Below are 27,909 nucleotides of genomic sequence, written 5' to 3' on the forward strand. Positions count from 1 at the left end.
AAATTGGTTTGAACTATCTTGTATATAGTGTTCAAACTGCTACTTCAGCAGTTTGGCCGATTTCTTTTATTCTGTATATATATTTATCTTGGCTTCCTACCACTACAGCTTGTTCCGTTACTTATTCTTATTTTATTATTTAATCTGTTATCTTCATTAAAGATTGTGCACTAAGTAGCTGAAATATTTTACTTGTCTTATAGGTTCTCTTGAGAATGTAATTAATGTGTTTTCCATGTTCCTGCCCGTTTTCATAGTTTTTGTCTTTTTATTGTTATTTCCTTACCAAATTTCTTACAGCAACTATTTAGTTCAAGAGGTCTGAAGATGTACTGGATTCATTTAGGTATAACATTATCTGTATAAAGAGCTGAGTTGAATATCTGTGAATATGATATCTAGTTTAATGTCACTTTCCTTCATAATGTAATTCATATAGAGAGTGAATAACAGTAGAGGTATTGTGTACCTTATCTTAACACCTCATTTTACATCAGACCATCTTGTGCATTCTTCACTTATAACTGCTGACTTATCAACTTTAGACTAAATATGGCTCTATATAATTCCCCATAACTAGTGAAGAGTGCTCTTATCACCTTATTTTATGCCTCTTTCAGTTCTATAAAACTTAAATCTAAATCCTTGTTATATTATCATGATTTCTTGGTCATTTCTCTTAAAGTAAAAAAATCTGGTTCTGACACATTTTTTTTTGTCATTCCCATCCAAGAAAATTTAAACTGGCAGTACATTAATATTGATGTTGTGGGTTTCCTAAGGATCTGGAAACCATACTATACTAGACATGGAACTTTTTCAAGCCAGGTCTCTAATGAGCAGTTGGTAGTCTCAAATGGAGCATTAGCATTCATCTATCTAATGGTGTTCACAGACATCCATGCCATGGTGGTATTGATACCCACAGGTCTGTTGGAGAGTGAATATGTATTCTCTTGGGCCAAAATGGTTTGTTCTTCTTTGTACTTCTCTTCGCAATTTTTCTTAGCCTCTTTTCATGTATACTTGCATAAGCATTTAGTATGGAAATTTTCTATAATTCTCACATTTGGCTTTTTTTTAATAGTGAACACTATGAGAGCTCTAACTCTAGTTGATCTGGAATTTGACTTTCTGACTATAGACCAAACTTCTGAATTATGCAGTGGAGTCATTGACTACTTAGCATAACTCATTCTTTACAATATTTATGCCTCCATATTTGAGCATTTCTATTTTGAATATTATCTGTTCAGTCTGCTTTTCCATTCAGCTTACGGAAGGAATTTTCTACCTCAAATACTGCTTTTGCACTCTTGATTACATTTCTCTTTGTTTTCTATCACTGTTCTGTCACTGTATATCTCATTAAACCACCCAAATGGTAACATGAATAAAATATATCAAAAATATATGGTATCCATATTATTTATATAATATCCAACGGTTATACTGACTTCAGTGGACATTTTTTGTATCCACTTAATTGTGGATGTTAACGGTTTTTCAACGCAGTAATTCTGGACATCCATAATATCCTTATCTTTAGTTTTTAGGTCATCTTTTATTATCTCTGGTTTCTTTTAGTACTCTTTTTGACATTTTGATATACCCTGACTATTCCCTAGAATATTTTGCTATTTTTGTAATATTTATCTTCTATATGCCCTCAGTCTTGATGGTTTTTGTTTTGTTATTTTTAATATAACTTAGCTTTCCTTACATTTTTCTCGAAGTGTTATTCAGGAAGTTTTGATATGATTTTTTTCTTTTTTAGGACTTCTTGAATCCACCATAATGAAGTTCTGACTATCTTCATAGACATCTTCATCACACGTCTTCCTGGCTGAATCAATGTAATGTTTTCTTCAGATTTTTCCCCTGAGTCGCCATTTGCCACCCCCCCCCCCTCTCACATGACTTATGCAGTTTTCAGGGATGTCTCCTTGTTTACTCCCTTATTATGTCTGATAAAATCCCTCTCATCAACTTGTTTTTCAGTCCTGTTCCCTCTCTTCTTATCTACCAAACTCTGCATTCCCAGCAGGAAAACGACCCAGAGGAAGACCAAGATATAGGTGGATTGATACGGTACAAAGTGTCCTTAGATGATAGAAATATAAGATCTGATAATGTTAAAGTCTTGACAAGTAACAGACTGATTTGGAGGAAAATTGTAGATAGGAAGTTAGTAATGATGTAAATTTTTCATGTAGTACTATCATATTCTGTACACCCCCTTGAGGGTACACGTCAGGAATTTGACGAGGGTCACCTGCCTCTGTGTTCTCTCTCTGCTGGTTCCTTATCATATCATCCAACTCTGCACACAGAAATCTGGATTGTAGCAGCATTAGTTGCCTTATACAGTGGGACTATCACCTCCTTGTTCCTGTTTGTCAGTGTCTTTTACATTATGGCAATAGTTTTCTGGATAACCCTTACACCTTTTGCAACTTTTTTTTGAACGTGTTGCTTATTAACCAGCACTGCCAGATCCATTATCCCCCCCCAGACACACCAAAGTTCCACCAGTATAGCATCATGTTCTGTCTTCTCTGGCTAAAGTTTGTGACTTCGTAATATTGAACTGACATCCAGTTCATCTGTCCCCTAGCCTATTCAGATCCTTTTGTAACAAATCATAGCTGAACTTACTGACATTGTCCTCTGTAATTTAACATAATCAGCAAAAGTTTGAATACTTCCTCTAACTTCTTTCACATTACAAAGCTACTGTTACTTTTTTTGACCATGTGATAGTAGAGTTAATCACATGGTCTGCCATCATTATATACATATGTTATCTTGCTAGTGTACCTGTTTTGCAAGAGTGGGGAAATGAATCCCGCTACTTCTATTAGACAATAGTTATCTCATCTTCAGTTGAAAAGCCCATAGAAATGTTCCTTGTCTCTATTCAAGATTTGAACCCAGGTCTACCTGAACAAAAAAAACTCTGACTGCTATAGAGGAGGCATGGTCCATATTAATTTGTTTTGGAATTATCTTTAGTGAGTTAGAAAGATTGATACATGTTATTATTAAGAAGAAAACTCATTATTTTAAACAGAAATGTTATGTACTTAAAACATTTTTTAAAGGCAATGTAATCTTTATTTGAACCATTTTAAATTCAACTTCTGTATTTTTTAGGTGTGGTAACACTTGTTAAAGATTATCAGGTCTGTAAAGAAGGGGTTCAATTAACACCTGAGCAAGCAAGAATATTGGTAAAACTTTTATTACCTGCATATTAAAAGTAATATTTATATTATTTCAGCATTAATTACTAGCAGAAATTTACCTGATATTGTTCTGGTTCAATTAAGTTTATTTTTCAAAATAAAATTTAAATTTAATGTTTCATTTTAAAAGCTGTCACAAACCTGAAATGTGGAAAAGTAGCTGTATTGTATTTGATCAGAGATGCTAAAATATGGAAGTATAACAGTGGCTGTCCTGCATAATTCATAAAGTCAAATTCCAGATGATTGTAGTAGAGATTTAAAAACAGTAATCAAACGAGATGAGAATTAGAGAGGAATTTTCCTACTGAGTTTAGATAGATTTATGCAAGCATAACTTGAGAAGAGGCTGAAAAAAAAAAAAGTGGAACGGAAACTTGGAAAATAACAATCTGGTTCTTGTCAAATGGAGATTGTCACGATCAGATTTTCACTTTTAAGAGAGAGAATTGAGAAATGGAAATATGATGACAATCTGCATTTAAGTTTTGTAGATCTGGAAAAGGCACATGACAAGATGCCAAGAGAAGAACTCATTAAAATGTTGTGTGAAGGGGGGGGGGGGGGCATTATACCAAGCAACATATGGTCGGTATTAAGTCAGCAGTTAAAATTTAAGTGGGTATAAAAAGATGTTTTAATGTAAAATCAGGTGAGACAAGGGTGCACGCTATCTTCACTGTTATTCGTCATCTATATGAATCACATTATGAAAGAAAGTGGCATTATGCCTGTTATCAAAATTGGAGTTGTAAATTTCAGCTCTTTTACTTATGCAAAAGATGTTATACTCTTAAATCAATCCTCTGCAAGTCTGCAGGATTCCTAACTAAATTGAATAATTGCTATAACTAATTTGGTATGAAAATCAGCAGTAAAGACTATGAAAATAGATAGGAACATCAAAAACATGAGCTGCATCTCCTGAATGAGGAATGTGTAGAACACACAAAACATTTCAGTTATTTAAGTATAATTTTTAGTGAAGATAGCAAATATAGATATAGACAACTGATTAAGCAAAGCTGGTATGGTAGGGAATCAACTGAATAAATTGATATAGAATAAGAGAGAAATTAGTTAAAACACTAAACTAGCTGTATACAAGACAGTTTTCAAATCATTTTAATTTATGGATCTGAGACTTGATCAAAGAATGGAAACCACAGATATGAATATTAAGATAAAAATTAGGGTAGTGAACAGAATCATATTAAAAATGAAGATGTTAGGAAGGAACTTGATGTTGTTAACATTCAAGAATGCAAGCAGAGCTAATCTCTCCTCATGCATTCTGTTTAAATGACCATGTTACCATCTTAGGTGATATCCAAAGGCACCTCAGAATGTCCAACCAAATTCATGTTTCTTTAAACATTTTGATTAAAAATTCTGTTTGGGCTTTTTTGGGAGTTAGCTAATAATGAAAGTTTGAATGCATTAAGCATCTGGATATATCTTGAGTTTCAGTACTGAACATTCTAAAAAGAATATTTGTCATAAGGTTTGGGTTAAGCCATAAGGAGCACAGTCAAACCTTATTCTAATTCTTGTTGGACATCTTTCTTCCATCTTGTCTTTTATCCTCTATCAAGCAACATTATATATATATATATATATATATATATCTGGAAAATAAGACTTATCAGTCCTTTACATTACTTCCAGTTTGTTAATTGAATATGGGGTTGAAAAGGATGCTGTTTTGATAACATTGAGGACTTCTGGTTGAGCATTGGTTATTGGAGTACAAAAACAAAACTGCCAAAATTTGATTTCTGGGGTTTTCAAAATCTGACAGTATTCATAAAGAGGCAGTTGAGTTGACAGATGTAGGTTGGATTTGATGAGGTAAGTCAGAGGTGCCTACAGTCAGCTGTTTGTCAGTGGATTTCAGTCATGCATAAGGGAGATAGGGAGTGCTAGCACTAAACAAGAATGGATCTAATGAAATTCATTTCATCCATTAATTTCAAGTCTCTTCAATGATCCATTCCTTTAACTCATTTACCTGGCACAGCTGCTAATGGACTTGGTAGTCCATTAGCAGCTGTGCATATGGATTACCAAGTAAATGAGTAAATAAAATATTTTGTTAAAATATTTTATTTAACAAAGTGCAAGAGAATGCAGATTCCCTGTGCATATATTTATATTCATGTATCTTCCTTTGGCTAAAAAGATACTGATTTTATCTATTTTTACAATACAGTCATACCCCGAAGTTACATAGTAGGTGGGACCAGCAAAAAGCGCGTAAGTCGAATTGCGTAACTCAGGGTATAATTTTGCATGTAATTTATATATATACAAACATACAAAATATTAGTCAATTGGGACCAAAGGTTTACAAAAACACTTATATTTTTTAAGAAATATAATCATAATTGTAGTTTTTCATACATAAAAAAAAGAAAGTTATTTCGATGTCGATGGTTTCATAAAATTAATAGATTCGTCTGATGGCGTAATGTCTTTTTCTTGTGACGCAAAATTTCTTTATAGCAAGCCAATCATTTTTTATTCCTTGCCTTGTGGCTACAATTTGTTCCTTGTTAGAATCTATGTCCTCCAAAATCTGTAAACCTTTCTTAATTAAGCTGAGACCTGTTAATTTTGCAATTGTCATGTGTTTTTCTGGTAGAACTGGATCTGAGGTAGCACTTTGCTCATGCATCTCTATGAGCTCGTCGATTGTAAGCTCCTTGTTATGTGAGTCTATCAGCTCGCTGACATCTTCACTGTCGACTTCTAAATCTAATTGCCTTGCAAGGTTGACAACTTCTTCTATTGCCTCAGCAACTTGATCAGTTTCTGGCAACATTTCCGTTTCGCATTTAAAAAAGGATGGACAAAGTTTTTTCCCAGACACCATTCAAGGTTTTTTTTGGGAAATTTCACCCTAAGAATCTCCGATAATCCTTACAGCATCTAAAACATTAATTTGTTTTAAAACATTAAACTGTTTCCAAAACTCTTTAACAGACAGTTGCTCATTTTGCCTCATAGCTTCATTCAGACTTGCAAACGAACGCCGTGTGTAGTACGCTTTGAATGTTTTGATAACGCTTTTGTTCATCAGTTGAATTTGGAGGCAAGAAAACAACTTTTCCACGTGGATCAAAATCAATTAAAGTTGCAGGAGGGTGACCAGGTGCATTATCAATAATGAGCATAACTTTAAACGGAATTTTTTAAAACTGACAATAACGTTCAACTTCAGGTATGAAGTGGTGACCAAACCAGTCTTCAAAAATAGAAGCTGTCACTCAAACTTTAGAATTTGACTTCCAAATCACTGGCAAGCCAGCTTTAGATTTATTTTTTAGAGCTCTTGAATTACTGGCGAATGCCGCCAGCGCCGGAAAGATACGACTAGTGGTGAGGCATGAAGCGGGACGGGAATACATATAAGAAACCGCGTAAGTCGGGGTATGACTGTACATGTATATATATTGTAAAAAAAAAATATATATATATATATGCTTTTTTCACTTTGCAAATTTTCATTTGAAAACAATCTGATTTGTAAAAAAAAAGTATGTAAACTAAAACCACATGTTTTGTAGAATTAATGACATTTTCAGTGTCATATTACAGTCTGTAAATTTTGGGTGATATGCACAGTTTACCTGCACAATTGCTTGCATACTTTTATTATGAACATCTAATTCAGGTAGAGGTGTCTAATGTAAGAAAGAAATAATTCAAAAATTGCAGAAACTGTTGATTCTTTTAAAAATTTAGCACCGACTCTCTCTCTCTCTCTCTCTCAAGGTTCTACTTATAGAACACGAAAGAAATTTGTCCCAAAACTGTTTAAATTTCATCAAGATTAGCTGAAAGGATTTCACCTTTTCTGTATCAAAGGGAAAAAACTTACACATCTGTAGACATGAATCATATGCTCATGAATGGCAAGCTTAATGGAAAAGAAAAGTTAGAAAATGAAAAAGCATCTTGATGCAGAAAAATGAATTTTTTTTAAATATCAAACTTATACATGAGAGCTTGCAAGACATAGAACAGGTGATATTCCTTGAGGAAATGATATTTGACAAAGGCTGTTCCAAAGAACAAAGATAGATGGAATGAAAGAGGAGGATTAGAAGCTGGTTTGATTAGTTTGAAGCCAAACTGTAAGGATGTTTAACAGCAACTGCTGCTGCTATTACGTGCCTAGGGGAAAATGGAGGAATTATGATGGTTAGTTCAGTGGAAAGAAAACAGAAGAATCCTTAATAGCTTGGATATTAACAAGTCTACTCTTGTCTTTCTGGCAAAAGATCAAAAGAGACATGCAGTGAGCTTCTTTGTATAATTGAGGGTACTTTTCTTGGTCATCTATACAAGAATTGGAAGAGTAGAATAATGCCAGTAAGTCGGGTGGTGTCATCTGGATATGAGAGAGGTGGAAGCATGAAGGGTGAAAGCTATACTCGTTAGCCTTTTGAGAGTTCTTAGGACTGGACTACTGTTTGAACAGCTGGTAAGTTTCTGAATTTGTACCTTTCAAGGCAATGTTCCCCCTAATTTTTACAGACCCATGTGCTCGTGAAAAACATTTTGTGTGCATTTGCTAAGTTAAAGGATATTACATCCCATATCGTTTCTTAGCCAAATAACAAACTCAAAGAGTTTCATGCCGAATATAGTAGAAACTATATAAAGTTCGGCGATTCCAAGCGTAAGCAAATACCTGGATACTGCAGCAACTGACCTTTAAGGTAGTGCAAGCTGAGGCAACTCATGTCAAAGGTGGAGCAAGCTCCGATCACCATTCTTGATATTTACCCATAATGTGAACTTAGCTCCTAGGAGTTGTATTACTGTTCAACATTATGAGAGAAGGTCACTACCCCGACCGGTTTCAACCTTATGTATAGGTGAAGCGGGCTCTAAAAATAAGACGATCCCGAAAGATCGCCCAACTCAGCGTTGTTCCACTCGATGACAGGCTCACCCCGTCACCAAGAAGAACTTCTCAGCATTGGCTCTACCCAGTGGCAGGCTCACCCCACCACCAAGCAGAGCCATAATCTCAGCGGCGGCCCCACTCAGAGACAGGCAAAAACCTACCTCTAAGTGGAGCCTCTCAAAGCCAGATCCGCCCTGCACCGGTTTCCACCCTCATTGCGGTCTCATCAGTGAGTAGGTAGACCTAGTTAATATCAAGTTTGTAGCGAACAGAACTTACAACCCTTCTATGAGTATTGCCGAGAGGTGTCCTAATAAATTATTAGATATATGTAGAGCCAAAGGCTTCAATTCGGCGACATATGACTTGTTTAAGTTAAGGGATATTACATCCCATATCGTTTCTTAGCCGAATAAGAAACTCAAAGAGTTTCATGCCGAATATAGTAGAAACTATATAAAGTTCGGCGATTCCAAGCGTAAGCAAATACCTGGATACTGCAGCAACTGACCCTTAAGGTAGTGCAAGCTGAGGCAACTCATGTCAAAGGTGGAGCAAGCTCCGATCACTATTCTTGATATTTACTCATAATGTGAACTTAGCTCCTAGGAGCTGTATTACTGTATAATTGAAGCCTTTGGCTCTTCATATATCTAATAATTTTGTGTGCAAGTTTCCAGTCTCAGACTCGGTGTTTGTGCTAATGTAATATTTCTCATGTTAAAGTTACCATTTTTTCATCTAGCTATAACCTGTAAAATTGCAAGCACTAACTTAATTCACTTAAATCTGCATAGCTACAAAAATCCACCACTCATTGCACATGCTCACGTGACCAGTAGATGCTAACCCTTAAATGTAAAAGTCACCAGTAGACCCTAAATAAATATGCCTCTGCAACTTGCTGATGTCAGTGTCAGTTTGCTCAGACGGCTCAGGATCTAATTAGTTACTTTTTGCCTGAGCCTTCTGAGCGAACTGACGCTGACATCAGCAAGCTGCAGAGGCATATTTGTTTAGCATCTACTGGTCACTTTTGTGTTTAAGGTGGAATGGATTACAGTAATATTGGAGAAATTACTAAATAAATTGACAAGTATTTTTATAGTAGATTTAAAAATTCTGAAAGGAAAAATTTTTTGGTGTGCAGTTACCAGGTATGTGTGCTCCCTTTTTGACTAGTATGTGTACACATGCACATAGTTTAAAGGGAACACTGCTTTCAGTCACATTTGGATCTTTTGATGCTGAGTGCAAAGTTGGAGTTTTTAAGATGAGATATGCCACATTTTTATGTTGGACTGTTATAGCACATATATTGGAGAGCCAATGCTTGGAAAGAAATTTTGGGTAGCTTTAATTACAGTTTAATTACAGCGGAGCCTGTGTAGCTCAGTGGATGTGGCGTTTGCACACCACGGTGCTTGGCCGCACGAAGGAAGACTTAGTTTTGAGTCTAGTCGGCGACTAGAGGAAATTTTTCTAAACCTTTTTTCGACCGGTTCCCGAGTTAGTCGATCTCTGGCACGGGCAAGCGGGTTTTTCGTCCCGTAAACTCAAGAAAATCGACCGTAGAACCCACATTATTTCAGACATTAAATATATTGTGTTAGGGATAGGAACCACGAGATGGCGGCACATTTGAGCCGTCTCTCTTCACTGTGTACTGCTTAATTAGTGATAGCCTTGGGCCATCTATCTCTCTGATTGGTACCAGTGGAGATTGAACTGCCCACTCAGTCTCCAAAAGTTAGACAGAGCTAAATGGCCTCGCCTACTCCCGTATACGGGAATAAAAAGGCGTTAGCTGTTTTTTTTTTTTTTTTTAATTACAGCATGGATTATTTCAGTTATTTAGCGAGAACAGATGTTAGGATTAGTAGAATGGAAATGGTAGACCATGGAAAGAAAGAATAGAAATCATGGGAATCTATCCATTTGTTATACCTATTGTATTGAACAACATGAGACTGAAAATTTGGATGAAGAATGTTCTATTGTGAAGAAAATATGGATGAGATTATGACCCGAGTTATCAGTTGGAAAGCAAATTAAGAAAATATCAGGATTTGGGGGGATGGTAAGAATTTATTGGTATTGATAGTATTCATTGGTATTCAACACATACACCTTTCATGGTATTCATGGCTAGATATACAGTTTGAGTTAGATCATTATTAACAGTAAATACTTTGGAATTTCATCTGTTTTGATTAGTGGGATTAGAGAAAGGAAGCCAGTTTAAGCTGTATTTGTCTCCAATGAAGATGACCCCATTGTTTGTGTAGTTAAACTGAAAAAAATAAAAACAAGTTGAGAGATAAATAATTAAAGAAGTCAGAGTGGTTATTAGAATTTAGAGGTGGTGGAGACAACAAATGAGTGCAACAAAATGTAGCAATGAATTTTTAGCCAGAAACAGATCATGAAGAGCAGATTCTAGATTTAGCATTTTATGGAATGGGATGTCAAAAAATGCTATTTCTGACCGATGCATAAGTGCTGAAAGGACAAGTGTGAGTCATAAATTGTGATAGTTAATGAATGTGCATGTGCCACTCATATTGGAATGAGTTTTGCAGAGTGTGGCTTGGATAGTTGAAGTGGACATTAATTATTGAGGTTATGTGAAAAATAACAGGTCTAGTTTAGATATCTTTAAGTGGTTTGTACACATGATTTAAGTTTTTATTAAGGCCATAAATTTTAGTAAAGATGTGGAAGTTTTTTTTTTCTGTTATGTTTTTATTATTTTGTGTTAGTAGATTTTTTATCATCTGCAGTGTTACTGTATTTATTTATGTACTTCATAGTATAAAGAACACCAGAAGAAAAACAATAATTAATACTTTTAATTACTGAAAATTCATGATGCTCCTAAATGTTTGCTGTAGAAAAGAAAAAACTAAGCTAGTTTTAATGATGGAACAGACCCCTTGTATCAAATGGGCTTATAAGTTAATTTAGTAGGGTTTAAAATGAATGATATTAATGAACATATCTGTGTAAAAGTCTTGAACTAAAAATGGTGAAAAACTTGACTGGAGCGTAACAGTATGCAATTTTGAGTGGTGGGTATACTGAGTGCAGAAAATACATGAAGATAAATAAGAATCAAAACCAATGACAAAAAAAAGTTAAAACTGGAAAATTAATTATGCAAATTTTAGATTTTGGAGGAACTGAGAAAATGAGAATAAAAATAAAAAACCTATTATATATGTAACAAGCCAGCAACAAACATGACAAGTGTGGGCCATTTCATTAAAACATCATCAGATAAGACTAGCAGAAACCTGACTGTGAGCTCATTGCATAGCTTTTTTTTTTTTTTTTTTGTAAAATGTATTAGGAGTTTGGTTGGTTTCAGGGTATAGGTGAATTGGGCTGGTTTTGAGAGCACATGGGAGTAATTTATTTTGTTTAAATTCCACAGTGGGAGGAAGTAAATAGGGTCCTTCTGTATTTATAGCACATTGGGTGGTTCTTAGCGCTAGCAATTCAGAACAATGTAATTTGAATTCATTTTCTTGGAAATCGATTTTGATAACCCTTTTTGATATCCAGGGTATGTTTAGATTGCTTAGCATTCAAGGATATTTCAGTAGTGCAGTTTTTATTGTTTTTTGGTATATTTTTGTTTTTTTATTTTGTGGTGGAAATTAGATAATCGGGTATGGGAATATTACAATCTCGATAACGTTCAGTTAAGCGAAACTTATTAATAAATGGTGGAGTCAATATAACAGGTGTTTCATCCTAACTGACAGTATGGCATAGTAGCATGCTGGCCTGAGTTATTGTGGTTCTATGTTTTAGTAAATTTTGTAGTTTGTAATTAGTATTGAAAATAATTCTATAATTTGAATATTTGTTTTATGGCTTTATAAATGTTTTGGATATATGCACATTTTAAAGTTATACGTGGTGTTGATATGCAATTTTGTAGAGAATACACATGATTTTGAGCTGAGTGAATTGTGTAGTCTATAAGTTGTTGGAATACTGTTGAGAGCTGAAGACATCTTTGAGACAAGTAATTTCTTAGTTTAAAGCGGTATCTGAAGACAAGTAATCCGATAAGGGTCAAATTCAAGTTCAATGTGTTATTTTCTTCATATTCAACTGTGAATTTTATTCTAAGGCTAAAGGTGTTGAATGAACTAACTGTTGTATTGCATTCGTGTTACCATAGTTTGTGCTTGGATGATGCTGGTTAGAAATTAGCAAAATACTAGTAAATTCAATAAATTAATTATCATTTTAAAGTATTAATTAAAAATAATTAACTACTGACTGACATCACTTATTATGGGAGGTCTGTGAACGATGTACTGTGTGATGTCAGTCAGTAGTTAATAATTATTTAAAATTAGTACTTTAAAATGATAATTGATTTATTGAATTTTCTAGTATTTTGCTGCTTTTCTAACCAGCATCATCCAAGCACAAACTATGGTCTCTTAGCTAACTTGCCATGCAGATGATGGGTATAGTTTTTGTGTTCAAGGCATATGTTAATTGATCTATCAGTCTGTTCAAAGTAAGCTGCAGACATAAGGAACTTTATACACTCCATGATGTGCAAGAGGATTAAACTGATCTTTAGGAGAATACATGAAGGTAGCTAATTGAATATTATGTTTGAAAGTGGCATGGAGATTATTTTTGCTGTAGAATTTTAGCTATCTTTATTTTCAGATGCATCTTGAATATAAGGGGTGAAAATAGTTTTTTACTGTGCGATGTTTGCAGGAAGGATGGGAACATGCAGTATTTTGTCTAGTTTATAGGAGTTGTAGCCATTAGCCATTGTAATAAGTACCTTTTCTGTAAACAGAAAAGAATAATGAATAATTTGATAATCATGTTGCTAGTGTGCCAAGGAAGGTGAGACAGTCATTAATTTTTTTCTATACTGCAGTGTATTTTTGGATGTTGGCTATTTAAATGTACTAAAAATGAATTGGCTACACTTTGTATGCTTAGATGATGCTGGTTGGAAAACCAGAAATATTAGTAAGTTCAATAAATTAATGTTCATCTCCCCTTCTGGTGTTATGCTGTGAATCACTGTTATGAATAACCACCAACTCTTAAGCCTATCTGTATATAGTAATTTATGCTCCTCTTCATGACTGATGTCAGAAAGTAAATAACTGAACAGGTATGTTATTACATGAAAGCCTTATGAACACTAGTCTTTCATGCCAAAGCCTGATGGGGTGGAAATGTGATATGTGGGCAAGTCAGCTCCTGCTTCATGTGCAGTATATAGCCTGGCATGATATGCTGAGTAGTGCATATTGTAGCAACCCAGTTATTATTATTAACGTCTGACCTCCTTGGAGTCAGAGACTCATCGTGGGAGGTACACACTATCGCACACAATGCTCATCCTTAAACTACTGATTCATTGTATCCATATTCATAATGAACTCAGGGAATGCATTCCACTCACCAGTCACTCTCCATGCAAAGGACCTGCTCCTCACTCTACTCACACCCTCCTTATAAAATTTCCAGTGATGACCCTCTTGTTCCACATCCTTCTCCCATTCTATGAAAAATCTCCTCTATGTCAACCTGATAACAACCCCTCCTGACTAGCTTATATGTCTCAGTCATATCCCCACTCCCTCCTCCTCCTATTCACGAGGCTTTGCAATTTACATTCTCTCAATCCGTCCTCATCCTCCACATTCCAAAGACCACTGACCACCTTTGTGAATCTTCTCTGGACCCTTTCTGACATATCCTCATCACCACCATGAAAAACCCAGTGACCAAGTCTGTGCACAATAATCCATATGAGGCCTGATTAAGGCCTTATACAACGGCATCATGACCTCTTTGTTTCTACATGTCAGGGTCCTCTGCATCATTGCCATTATTTGATGTGACATCTTTACAAATTGTGCAATGTGGCCCCTGAATTTCAGGTCGTTGTCCACCACCACTATCAGAAGTCTTGAGGAATTATTAATTGCTATGAGATCTAACACAGAGTCTGAGAAACTAGATTATGATGGGAGGAATGGTGAGAATCTGTGTGTAAAAGTGACAGTGTTATGTAACTGTTAATGGTGGGAATGAGCATTTTCATAGAAATTATTGAGGGGAGAAAGATTTTGTGTTTGGATTTATCAAGCATATGCAAGATGTCTATATAAATAAGATAGTAGATAAGAACAGAAATCTAAGTTGTCCAGCTGTGTCATGCAGATTACAGATGCATGCAGCTAACTTATGTCTGTACACAAATACTAGGAGTATTAGAAACAAAGGTGTAGAGTTTGTTGCCTTGGTGAATACGTTGAGACTTCAGATTGTAGAGACCTGGCTATCAGAGGCAGACCTACTAACTGGTATCAAATGTAAAGTGGTCAAGTATTTTTAGGAAGGATATACAGGCTATGAAAGATTGTGCTGCTAATGATATTGGATGATATGAATCCAGTTAGAGCTGAGACCTATGACTGCAATACTAGTAACAGTTTTCCATGGCAGTGAGTTTGAAGCCATCTAGCGTGATGTCGAGAGGTGTTACAGACCTAACGGATCTGTTGCTAGTTGCAAAGAAATGCATTACCAAATCACGATGATGGGTGTAAAATGAGTAATCATAATGGGGGACTTTAATTATCTGAACATTGATTGGTTAGCATTGAAATCTCGCCTAATAATGAAACTGAATTTATTGAGCTGTTATGAGACAGTCAAGCAACATGTGACAGAAGAAATTTGAGGTCAAAGAGGTATTAGATTTGATTATAATGTCAGAGGGGTAAAGGTATGTCAGTAGACATACCTTTTCTCCCTAGTTGGTGACAGTGACCATGTACTAACTTGGGCAGTGGCTGTTTGAATGTTCCATTCAGAAAAGGTTACATATCTGTGAACTACAAAGCAGGAAATTATGACCAACTGAGGGGTATGCTAGTTGTGCTCTTTGGTATTGGTTGTTAGATGGGAAGGATATTGACAGTGCATGGGAAGTGTTTAAAAATACTTAAATGATGCAGTATTGGAATGTATCCCTAGAGTTCAAAGAATAAATAGGGTAGGAGTGTAAAATGGATGTGTAATCTTATTAAGCAAGAGATTCATATTAAAAAAAAAAAAGATGTCAGTTATGAAAATTATAAGATGGATGAAAAGGAACTGGCTCAAGCTAAAGACGACCAAAAAGAATTTTATTGTTATGCTGCAAGTAAAAGAAGAGTATGAAAGGATAACTACTGAATGCAGATGGTATGCTAGTGACAGATGCAAACCTCTTAAAGGGTCATGTGGGATATCAGTACCTGGAAATTTACCGATATCCTGTTCATTTTATGGAGTATGAGGGAAGGACGAGAGGGCATTCTTGAAAGTTGAGAAGCAACATCATTTAGATGGGAGTGAGAGCTAGATTTTTCTCTCATATAGTGGTGTGCATAATTGGAATGTATTGCCATTAGAGATGGTGAGTGCAAGTAGTGTGGGTGAATTCAAAAACAGGTATGACAGCTGGTGTGAGTTATGTGACCTCACTCGATGATTCCCTGACTCCCTGGGATCTCTCTTAATAGTAATAATTTTAATGTTGTAGCCAGTTCTTTTGCTTTCTCCCTGAATGATGCTCATGTCAGCTGTTCAGGAAGCCTCTTGATTCATTACCAAAACATAGTAGTTTTTAATAAATTCCAATTTCCCATACTTGTGTTAAACTGTTATTTTCAAAGCATTATGAAGTCTAGTACATATCTCCATAAAACCTCTAGTATCTAGTGTTCTAGTAGGTTTTAAACAATGTGTTATAACATGTCTGAAAGCAAATAATTTGGCTTCCCTTCCAGTTTGATGTGTGAAGTTAGAGAAGGGAATCCAATTTGAATTATGAACATTGGTCTCCAAGGAAGATAACCTCAATTTGTATAATTAGTCTATATGAAATCAACTTTTGATTTCACATAGACTATTTATGATAGATTTATGATCTATCATGATAGGGTTATTTGAATTAGGAGAGCAGAAAAGCATCATAGTGAGACAACAAAATTTTGAGCTATAGAAGATATACAGAGGGTTGAGATTCAAGGCAGAACATTTTGACGTGGAATGTCAGACCTGGCTGAAGCACATGTTCTGCCTTTTTTATGGACAGAATCATGGATGATGTAATTGAATAGCTGAAGCAAGGTGTAAAGGATTCCATGGTAAGGAATAACAGATCAGGTTTTAATGCCTTTATGTGGTTAAATGAATGTCAAACTTTTTTTGTGTGAAATTTTATGTTTTTGACTTTTTTGGTGTACTTTTCATTTATTTTTATTTCATTTTTGACATTTTATTATTTAAAGTGTATTCTTTCAATGTTGAAATAATGCTGGAAAGTTACAGGGCAGGGTCATGCAAGAAAGATGGAGGACTTGTTTCTTTAACTCCCACATAAGGAATGCCAAAACTGGCCTCAATGGTGTTCATTGTTTTACTTGAGTTTCCCTCTTAGCATGACTTGACAGAGTAAACAGCACTCACCAGCTGTTCAGGAAACCTCTTGATTCATTACCATCAGATTCAGTATCATATCATGTGCTATGTAGTGGCTGCCCTGCTGATTAACTTCCCTATCACAGCATTAATTGGTTTCTATGCAGCAAGTTACTCGTCTGTGATGCCAGCTTAACCCATTAGTTCAAGCATAACAGTATGTCTATATTTTTCTGTGCTTTGCATTTTCTTACCACTTGAATTGTTGAAGGAGTTATCATCAGGTCTAGGATACAAGCCTATAAGATTTGATATAGGAAGTGATTATCAGTCACTTCTGCACAGAATAAAAATGATTCACATTTTTACATTAAAATCCAGATGATGCTTCACCTAAATGACTTTCCATAATAACCCTTCCACTTTACCAACAACTGTGGCAATTGAATACTATCCTTATTGTAAATTAAATTTTGTTGCAGTAAGTTTTTATGTACAAAAATGTCTTTATGTTATTGCACAGTATTTAAGCAGGTATCTCATATATAACATAATTAAAAAATTATTTCAAATATTTCTATGGGACATTTATATTCATATTCATTCAAATATCACTTTTCCAGAATGTTATTGTTAAGTGAAAGTTTATTCTACTGAGTAAATTATGTTCATATCATTATGATGTTCTCCCCCCTTTATGATCATATTTTGATTATCTATTCAGATATGTTAATAATTTGATAGCTGATATATTATTATTTTTTTTTTAAGGAGCTTCTTGACTATCAAATGGCAAAATTCAAAATATTTGTGCTATGTATGTGGTGCAGTGATGGAACATATGAAGAATTTTTCGCTAAAAAAGATGTGCCACGAAAAAGAAAGGCTTCTGGCAATGAAAAAATGGAAGTTGATTTTGAGGAGAAGGAAGAGTCACCAAAAAAGAAATTTAAAAAAGTGAAGAAAGATAATTTAGATAATATTAGTGATAAAAGTAGAACTAATAATGAAGAAATGGAAGATAGCACTGGGAAATTATCAAAGAAGAAATTAAAAAAGAAGAAGAAAGATCTGTTAGATGCTATTATTGGTGATAGTAGAACTACCGGTGAACAAGTGGAAGATAGCACTGGAAAATTACTCAAGAAGAAATTTAAAGGGAAAAAGCAAGATCAGTTAGGTGTGAGTATTGGTAGTGAAGTTGATATTTCTAATGAAGAAATGAAGTCTCAACGTGAGAAGTTGCCAAAGAAAAAAGTGAAAAAAAGAGTTGCTGGTAATAGAAGTAGAGTGTAATTTATTTGAAATAAAATAATTTTAACACTAAAAACTGATCGGTAATATGTATATTTTAAATGAAGAATAATTAAGTTTTAGTATTTGCAAAAAATCTTTCAAACGGAATTTATTATTCTGCTTTACACAAGTTTTTATATCTTCTCTTAGGAAACAAGAATTATGTGAAGCAGAATAATAAATTCCGTTTGAAAGATTTTTTACACATACTAAAACTTAAACAAATTAAAATTGAATAAGTAAAAATTATTGAAATCAAATGAAGACTTAAAAAAACAACAAATAGCATCAGAATGTTCAAAGGCGGAAGCAATGAAACTATATTGTTGTTCACTTCATCCCTCTTTTATTACTCGTCATTCTGGCACTACAATAATTTGTAGCGGCAGATTGACGAATAATAAGAGGGGTGAAGTGAATAACAATGTAGTTTTATTGCTTCCGGCTTCTCTTGCTGTTTTATCAGATTTAAAGTGAACATGTGTTATCCACATTTCAACCAATTGCTTGTTGTTTATTGATTTTTATTACTGAAGGTTTTCCTCCTTCAACCAAAGCTCAGTATACCTTCAGAAGTGCTAAGTGATACTTGGACAAAGTGTGTCGTGAGTTAACCCCAGTATTTATATATTTTTCAGAAACGCTTTTTAATAATGGAAAAGTGACTTAGAACTAGGACTTTGAAAAGAATAGCAAATGAAACAGCACGTTTCATTTGCTCTTCATCTGTTACAACACGAGTATCACAATTAAGAGCCTCTGTAATTACATGTGCTGTAATGGCAGGTAAATCTGATACTATTAAAATAGAAGAAACAAGCAGTTCAAAGAAAAAATACAGTACGAAATATAACAGTTCATATTTGGAATTCTGGTTTACTTGGTGTGGAGATGAAAGTGAACATAAACCTCAATGTGTTTTGTGTTATGAAGTGTTGTCGAACACGTTCGTGAAACCTGTTAAACTCCGACATTTAGAAACTAATCGCGATGTGAGAAATAAGCAAATAGAGAAAAAAAAAAGCCAGTTTCAGCGATGCGACATTAAATCATGTGAAAGAGTATCACAATTAGGGTGATACATGTGCTGTAATGACAGGTAAATCTGATACTATTAAAATAGAAGAAACAAGCAGTTCAAAGAAAAAATACAGTATGAAATATAACAGTTCATATTTGGAATTCTGGTTTACTTGGTGTGGAGATGAAAGTGAACATAAACCTCAATGTGTTTTGTGTTATGAAGTGTTGTCGAACAAGTTCCTGAAACCTGTTAAACTCCGACATTTAGAAACTAATCGCGATGTGAGAAATAAGCAAATAGAAAAAAAAAAGCCAGTTTCAGCGATGCGACATTAAATCATGTGAAAGATGTAGTTTTGGCCATGAGTTCAATTAATAGCAAGACACTGGAAGCATCTATCATTTGAGTTTGCACGTAGCAAAAACAGGGAAACGTCATTCTATCTGGGAAAATTTACTACTTCCAGCTATAAAAGATGTGGTAAAAACTATGTTTGGCAACAAGTTACTTAAAGATGTTCATTTGACTTCTCTTTCACATTTTTCCTGTTTTCATAGGTTGCAGAATTAATGATATGGCAGATGACGTAGAATCTCAGTTAATTGAAAGAGTTAAGAAGAGCCCTTATTATGTGTTACAAATAGATGAGACTACTGATGTTACAAATGATGTGCAGTTAATATGCTACGTGAGATATGCGCATGATAACAACATTCATGACGATATTCTGTTTTGTAGAACTTTGTCATCCTGAATAACTGGAGAAGAAATATTTCATACTCTCAATAATTACATAAGAGCCTCTGTAGCTCAGTCAGTATTGACGAAGCCCTTTGGTCGGAAAGACCTGGGTTCGATTCCCATCCGTGACGTGAGGAACCTTTATCTGGTCTCTTTCGGTTAAATGTGAGTTAGCTGGTCTCATACAGAGGTAGGAGTTTTTTTACCAAGAAACTCAGGTGAATTTCCCAAATTATCTGAAGAAGCACTGAAAATTGTCATGCAGTTTTCTACAACCCTATTTTTGTGAGAGAATTTTCATCACTCCTTCAAGTAAAAACAAAATACAGAAATCGTCTTAGTGTGCATGCCGATCTTTGACTGAAGTTGACCAATATTGAGCCAGATATCCAGCAACTCTGCAAAGGCCAAGAAGCTGAGCCATCTCATTAAAAGTAAGTAGTAACATAATTATATTGTGTTATTTATTTGGACTACAGTTTCCGATTATTCTCTTCACTGGTTTTGGAATTAAACCATTTCCAAAATCGGGGATGAAACGAAAGTTACACAAAGTGATGTCATGATGAGTCTCAGCTCTGCTGGCGAGGAGGATAGCTGCCCACATCCTGTTTAGCGAAGTTCCGTATCTCGTACGGTCATTTGCAGGAATATGCGGTCGAGCACACCGAATCCATCGCATGCAGACAACAACAACTTCCATGTGGTCATGGATTATTCAGAAACACACATCACAACGTAACGAATACAAGCAGCACACAGGATGGATATAAATAAAACCACCACACGATTAATGAATCTGCCAGATTTATGATAACCACTGCTGTGCCTCTCGATGAAACAGGACGGATATAATTAAAACCACCATCATTACACGATTAGTACAAATCACGTTACGGCATAGAGTTGCTGGCAGGAAAATGCACCCGACTACGTGGATGGCACTTTGCGATTGACATCGTGGGTTGGACTGTTTATAGATATTGGGAAGGACCACATAACAGGATGTCTTCAATTTTTTTGCTGGTCATGGAAAACTCGTCAGGGAAATAAGACGATGGTATCGGCCAGATGTGTGTGGATGGGGGGGGCATTAATGGCTTTGGGATGTTCTGAGTGACATTTTTGGGTATATGCAGGGGATGGTTTGAGACAGGGGAAGGGATGTCATCCATGATGGAATCCATGGATATCAAGTTCGTACTCAGTATTATGACGAATGGAGTGAGATAACATTTTTCCCTCGTCTCATGACGCACTTAGCGAATGGAACAGTTTGAATCAGAGAGTGCGTGAAGATAAAAGTTGTTGTGGGGCTAGGTTCATGAGTATGTGCAGATGAATTGGGACACAGCAACTTTTATAAAATATAAAAGTTGCTGTGGGTAGATGAATGGGGATTAAAGATGAGCGTCGTTGTGGGCAGATGAATGACGGTATCAGCAGGACAGCGCTGACTTTCCCCATTCATTTGCCCATGGTACCAACGGCACTAAAAAGTTGTGGGGTGACCTTGAGTGTGGGCAGATGAGTGGAGATAACATAAAATATAAATAAAAGTTGCTGTGGGCAGATGAACGGGGGTATCATCGGGATGGCGCTGATATACCCATTCATTTCCCCAAAGCAAATCTGAAACTAATACCTTCATTTGTTTAATAAAAATTAAAACTTTGTTCAACGATGATATATTTTTAATCGTTTACTTCAAACTTAAAATGTTATAAAAGGCACAGTTTTTCCAAATTGTTGGTAATCCCCGCACACATTTAAAAAAAAAAAAAAATACATAGTGGTCCATAGAATTGTTTTAGGCATTTTACTGGTCCTTGGGCTTAGAAAGGTTGAGAAATGCTGGTCTAGCATATGTTTCAGTTACTGAGTAAATGGGAAAGTTCAAAAGAAATGGTTGGTCTTTTAATTCAAATGTAGGGTTACATAATTCATTTATTATTACAACAACAACCAAAAAATATTAATTACTATTACTTCCCAAGATTTTGAGATAAGCATGTAGTTTAGACAGACTGGTTGAGATTCGCTTTGGTGTCATAACTCCTTTATATTTCTTCCTTGTTATGAGGACATCATCAACAGGAAGAGAAGGTTGGTTGCCATTATTATTATTGTCATAAAGTTTTTTAAGGAACAGACCATCGGATTTACTATATGCAGTTGTTTAAGGTGACTGGGGGTGGTAAGCCAAACCCTCAAAACTTCTTTTCAAAATGTTTATTTTGTGCACGAATTTTGCACTTACTGCTGACAGCTACTTACACATTATTTTTACTTTAAATATAATATAGACATAGCAGTCACTTCAAGTATTGTAATTTATGAATTATGTCTTCCCATATGAGACAATTGGTAAAATTGTTTGTTACATTTATACATCTTTGGCTTTTTCGTATATTGTAATTCATATGAGTATCAGTAATGTTCATTAGGATTTAAATGACAAAAACTACATTCTTGCTCTATTGAATGCATTTGTTGAATAGAAATATTTATATACAAAATAGGCTGCTTGGAAAGAAATCAACAGCCCCCCCCCATGGGCGAGGTGCATGATGCCATGTAAGGAGTAATGTGTTTGTAGCCAATATAAATTGGAGGAATATGATGTTCACAAGTCAGTGCAACTGTGTCTGGGAGAAATGGCTGTGAGAAGGGAACTGATGGAGTTTGAAAGAGGTGTTGCATTTTGAGGGAAGCCATTTTGCAAGCCTATCAGTTTGGCAAATTGTTGACAATTTGGGTCATCGCAGGTCAACAATCAGTAATACTACACTGAGATGGAAGTGCAGGGAATCAACTGCAATGCTACCTTCAGTGAATGATCCTCTACACTCAATGAATGCGACTGCAGGGTGCTGCAATGGCTAACATGTAAAAGCCATTCATCAGCTGCTGCATTGAATGCAAAGTTCTGCTCATTGACTGGAACACAAAAAACATTTGGAACCGAGGCTCGCAATATGGGTTTCTATGGTAGGACTCCAATATGTACGGTGGGATGTGGAAGCTTGGAAGGCTCTGTTATGGAGTGACGAATTGTGATATAAGAACATCTCTTACCAGATTGAGTGACCCCAGTTTGAAATGCAGAGGTCGTGGTATGGTCTTGTTTTTCCTGGTTAGGTCTTGGACCTCTGTGATTCCATGAACATTGAACTCTTGAGAGGTATCTGAACATTCTTGACAATGCAATGCTTCATACTTTGTGACATTTTATGGAACTCACTATTGTCTCTTTCAGCAAGAGTGTCATGAGGATGCTGTTGCTGTAACTGTGTGGTTTGTGGACATAAATGTCGCCATAAACTGGAGAGTCGTGTGAGATCAGGGGACATTGCTTCATAACAGGCTATGACCTAATTACATACCTGCAGAAAGAATGGTCCAAAATTCCCATTGATTGCTATCGTATATTTGTGGAAAATATGCTCTGTAGGATTGCTGCAGTCATCGCAGCAAAAGGAGGTACATCTTAAGGTGGACACTATGGCTGTTTATTCCTCACACCATGGTGTCTGTTGACTTCTTTCTAAGTAGTGTATATTGATACATTCATGCATGATGATCTGAAATATCTCAGAATTTGTTCTAGGTGTCCAAATAGCTCATAGATAAGCACAAATGGAAATATATTATTATTATTATTATGTAACACCTCCAGGGAGTCCCAAGACTCATCGAGAGAAGGGCACCTACTCTACAATTCTCCATCTCCACCACTCCAGTAACCACCACTACCTTCATCATCTACACTAATGCCAACCAGGCCAGTGGAAATATGGAAATACATTTTTCATTTGTAATCATTTGGAAAGGAAAATGTACAGAAAATGAAACACTTGTACCATTATGGCCTGAAAGTAAATATGAAAAGCCTACGCTCACAAGCGTTTCCATGATAGGACCATAATATGTAAGATGCACATTACTCAAACCAACATGCAGCATCGTATTGTTGTGTCCCAATTATGATTATTATTCTATCTAGTGATTTTTTGCTTATCTATGTACAAGATATCACCCCAAAATACAAATATTTAAGCTATTTCTCCTCTTAGTGTCCCTAATATTTATATTATACTGCACTTTTGGGACATTTAGTTTGAGATATTAAATACAAAAACAAGGAGCAATTACTAAAATATCTCTGAATGTGAAACAATATTGCAGTCGTGACACTTTATCTCGTTTTTTAACACATTAATTTCCCACGTGATTAGGTTCATACGTTTTTCAAGTGGTGCATTGGGCAGCAATTTCAGACAACTGTTTTATCAATGAACAAAGGTTTATTAAACTCATTAGTATGGTACAATTCAATTTCTAATATATTTCAATTCAATACTAAGAAAATATTTACAAAATAGCATTAGCTAATCACAAGTATTTGGCTAAGATCCTATATGGGTATTACGATCATGCCGCCATAACAAATTCAACACATAAACTCATATGTATAATCCCAGGTCTAATTAACATCTTAGTTAACCCTATATTAGTCAGAATATACGCTGTAAGCTGTAGCACGTGGACATATATGATCAAATCACTCTATTTAACTATCCAAAACTATGTAGATTAAATTATCCTTTCACTGTATTAACACATAACTTTGACATTTAAAACTTTCCTATACGTTACAGTACACATGCATAATTCTCAGGACACATGAATTACTTATATAATATTAATATTAACAAGTATATTTTCATTATAATCAGTCATGTACTAAAGTCCTAGTATAAATTTCCTTAGTCTCTTCAACAGTTCAGTAATAGAATAATGATTACAATTACAGACGATTTTCAGTTAACACGAGATTTTTACAGTACCTTTTTCTCTTGAGTTTTCTATACTGGCCTCTACCTTTTTCCGATTGTACTATCCTGGTATGATCTCTCCTATAATCTGTTACTCCTAAGTTCTTTTGGCATTGAACTGTGCTTACGCGGTCTTAACTCTTCGTAGTTGAATTAATAACACTTTAGAATCATCTATACCATGGCTGTGAAACTCGCCACTTGGACACCGACTTCTTTACAGATTTCCTTTTTACTGGACGATGAAACATTTAGACAATACCTTCTTTCCTTAGCTAAATGGCATTCCTCATTTCTTACCATAGGAAATACGGAATTGAAATCCTGCTCACTTTTGTTTCCTTGTTGTGATGGCAGAGATTAACTCCAATCCCGCCACTCAGGAAAACCATGTGAAACCTATACGAAGGAACTCGTGAAGAAACTATCCGGAAAAAAGCCCCTTTGGGGGGGGGGGGTGTTCTAACCCTTTTATACCTTGACTCCTAACAGCACCCACTTTAATTTCTTTTCTCCGCCCCTTACTTGATTTGACTTCACCGACCAATTAGAGTGGCGTTTTTCTGCCAAACATCCTTTGGTCGGCGAGCCCGTGATGATGTCTCAAATCCGGGAATTGACCCTGAGCAATAGTCTATTGTTTTTTATTTTTGCTAGCCTCTAAATTAATCCCCTTTCCAAAATTTTAAGAATTTACTTAATATTTTAATCTCTAGCCTCTCACATACAATTTCTTATGACTAATCCTTTCTGTCTTACTTAGCTAATTTAATTTTTTTTTTATATCACAACACTAATATATTCCTTCTTTTATTAGTTAGTTCACTTTTTTTTTTGTTATATATTTTACTACTTGGATGCAAGAATATTTTTCTTTCTTTTAAATAATTCATCTATTAGCTTTTATACAGGGGTTTTATTTTATTTTTTCTTCATGTTACACCATGATAACCGGGAATTCTACATTCTTAAGGTATCAGGGTGTAACAGTATTCAGTGCTGCAAAGAATGTGTACAGTGGGATGTGGAGTCTCGGAAAGCTGTGCCTGATGCCTAGTATAATGTCTCTTTCCAGAGTGCATAACACTATGAAATTAGCAGGTCGCAGTGTGGTGGTATGGTCCTGTATTTCCTGGTTTGGCCTCAGATCTCTATTTCTGGTTAGATATCTGAACATTCTGGACAATGCAGTGCTTCCTACTTTGTGGCATTTTTACAGAACTGACCATTGTCTCTTTCAGCAAGACAATGCACTGTGTCATAAGCTGCTGCAACTGCATGGTTTGTAGACATGAACATCACCACACTTGTGATGATGTTCGTGTCTACAGTCATCAGGCCTCTACAGAGTCCTGATCTCAGCCTTATTGAACATCTTTGGAATGAGCATGTGAAGCATCATGAGAGGTCAAGGGATGTCTGCTCACAACAGTCCAGGACCTCATTATATGCCTACAGGAAGAATGGTCCAAAATTCATTGATCGCTATTGTACGCTTGGGAAAGTATGCCCTGTAGGATTGCTGCAGTCATTGCAGCAAAACAAGGTCCTACATCTTGAGATGGGTGCTATGGCTGTTTGTTTTTCACACTGTGGTGTCTGTTGACTTATTTCCAAGCAGTGTATATTAATATGCTAAAATATCAGTATATTTACATACAATAAGCTTATTAGAATACAGTACACGCATCTAACATAATACTGCTACACTATATTACTGCAAGACCTAGACAATCATTTGAACATTTCCAAATTCCAAGGCCAAACTTAACCCCTGGTTTCAGCAATGTTTTTTTCTTCTTTTTTCATCTTCGAATATTTGCTTATATGATAACATATTGAGTAAATTCATTCAAGTGCAGACTCTTGATTGGATTCCAGCAAACTATGTCTAGTATCAGTTGCACGGGAAGAAAGGTGGACATCAAATTTTGGAATTTTGATGGTGGATGTTCAAAGTCAGTATTAACAAGGTACTTAATAAAACAAGGAGATGGTAATTTATCCTTGGTGGATAAATTAGAAAAGAAAAGTTTACATAATGGTTTGAAGTTTGTGCATATATTATACTTGCAATGAACTTGTGCTATTTGTTCTGATGTCTTTTAAGGCAACTTATTAAAACTTTTTACATCTAAGTTGTGATCCGGTAAGGCTTCTGAACTCAAATAAATATCCACAGTTAAAAGAATTTCAGTGAAGTACTTGGAATATGACCAGTTATTTCTTGAACCAGTAATTATCTAATGCTGTACATAATATTAAAACCTCCATGGAGTCAAAAGACTCATTGTGGGAACTCCCACATTATACACAGTTTATCATATACCGCACCTTAAATATGTTCACTGTCTCTGCACTCACCACACTATCTCTGGCAATGCATTCTAATCACCCACTGCTCTCCATGCAAAAAATCTGCTCACTCCCTTGCTCGTACTCTTATACAGCTTTCAGGGATGACCTCTTGTTTCTCTCCCTACTTCACCGACATTAATCTGGTAATAACCTCTTGACAGCTTATATGTCTCAATCATATCCCCTCTCCTTCTATCTATCAATTTCTGAAAATTACAATTTCTCAATCTGTCTTCATGCTTGACATTCCAAAGACCAGCAACTACCTTAGTCAATTGCCTCTGGATATTTTCCAATACATCATCTTTTTTGAAAACCAGGTGACCAAATCTGTGCACAGTAATCCATATGTGGCCTGATCACGTCTTTATACAAGGGAACTGTAACATCCTTACATTTCTACAAGTCTGCCCTCCACATCATTCCCATTTTCTGCTGTGCTATCCTTACAATTTTAACAATATGTCCCCGAAATTTTGCTCCTTGACCACAGTCACTCCCAGATCTCTCGCCTTCTCTACCTCTTCCAAGATATTTCCACTGATTGTGTACTCTACATCCCATTTCTGCTTACCAAATTTTAAAACCTTACACTTTGCAACATTGAATTGATATCCCCACTCATTAACCCATTCAGCCGGTATATCCAAGTCCCCTTGCAAAGCACAGCATCTGCTCATGTAGTTGTTTGCATCTGCAAACAACTGCATGTCACCATTCAGATCTCTCCCAATATCATATACATACAAACAGCAACAGACCCAAATTGCTCCTACATAGGCAACTCGCTGATACCTTTAACCACGCTACCGGCCAGGACGTATATATATCCAAGTAAACATGGATGCGAAGTGCATATTACAATTGCAATACTATTGATATTACATTGAAATATATGATGGGTACGAAGCGTATGAGGATGCGTATTTGATCCATAATGGCCGGTAAGGTAGATAAGACAGCCATTCTATATGTTCACTGTACATCCACAGATCCCGTATGGTCACTCTG

General features: G+C 35.5%; 1 protein-coding gene across 1 annotated transcript in view; it reads left to right on the top strand.

The window, feature by feature from the left end:
* The window catches only part of RpLP0-like (ribosomal protein LP0-like), a 141,190-nt gene extending 123,219 nt beyond the window's left edge, over nt 1-17,971 (top strand). The window contains exons 6-7 of the mRNA XM_090392790.1: nt 3,157-3,233; nt 17,413-17,971. Of these exons, the coding sequence (XP_090248916.1) occupies nt 3,157-3,233; nt 17,413-17,937 (602 nt within the window). The 3' untranslated portion in view covers nt 17,938-17,971. The remainder of the gene's footprint in view (nt 1-3,156; nt 3,234-17,412) is intronic.
* The last annotated feature ends 9,938 nt before the right edge of the window (nt 17,972-27,909 follow it).

This window comes from Typopeltis vanoorti, chromosome 5 (assembly GCF_054136105.1).
Source record: "Typopeltis vanoorti isolate ZY-2024b chromosome 5, IOZ_Tvanoo_1.0, whole genome shotgun sequence".
Taxonomy (NCBI): Eukaryota; Metazoa; Arthropoda; class Arachnida; order Uropygi; family Thelyphonidae; genus Typopeltis; species Typopeltis vanoorti.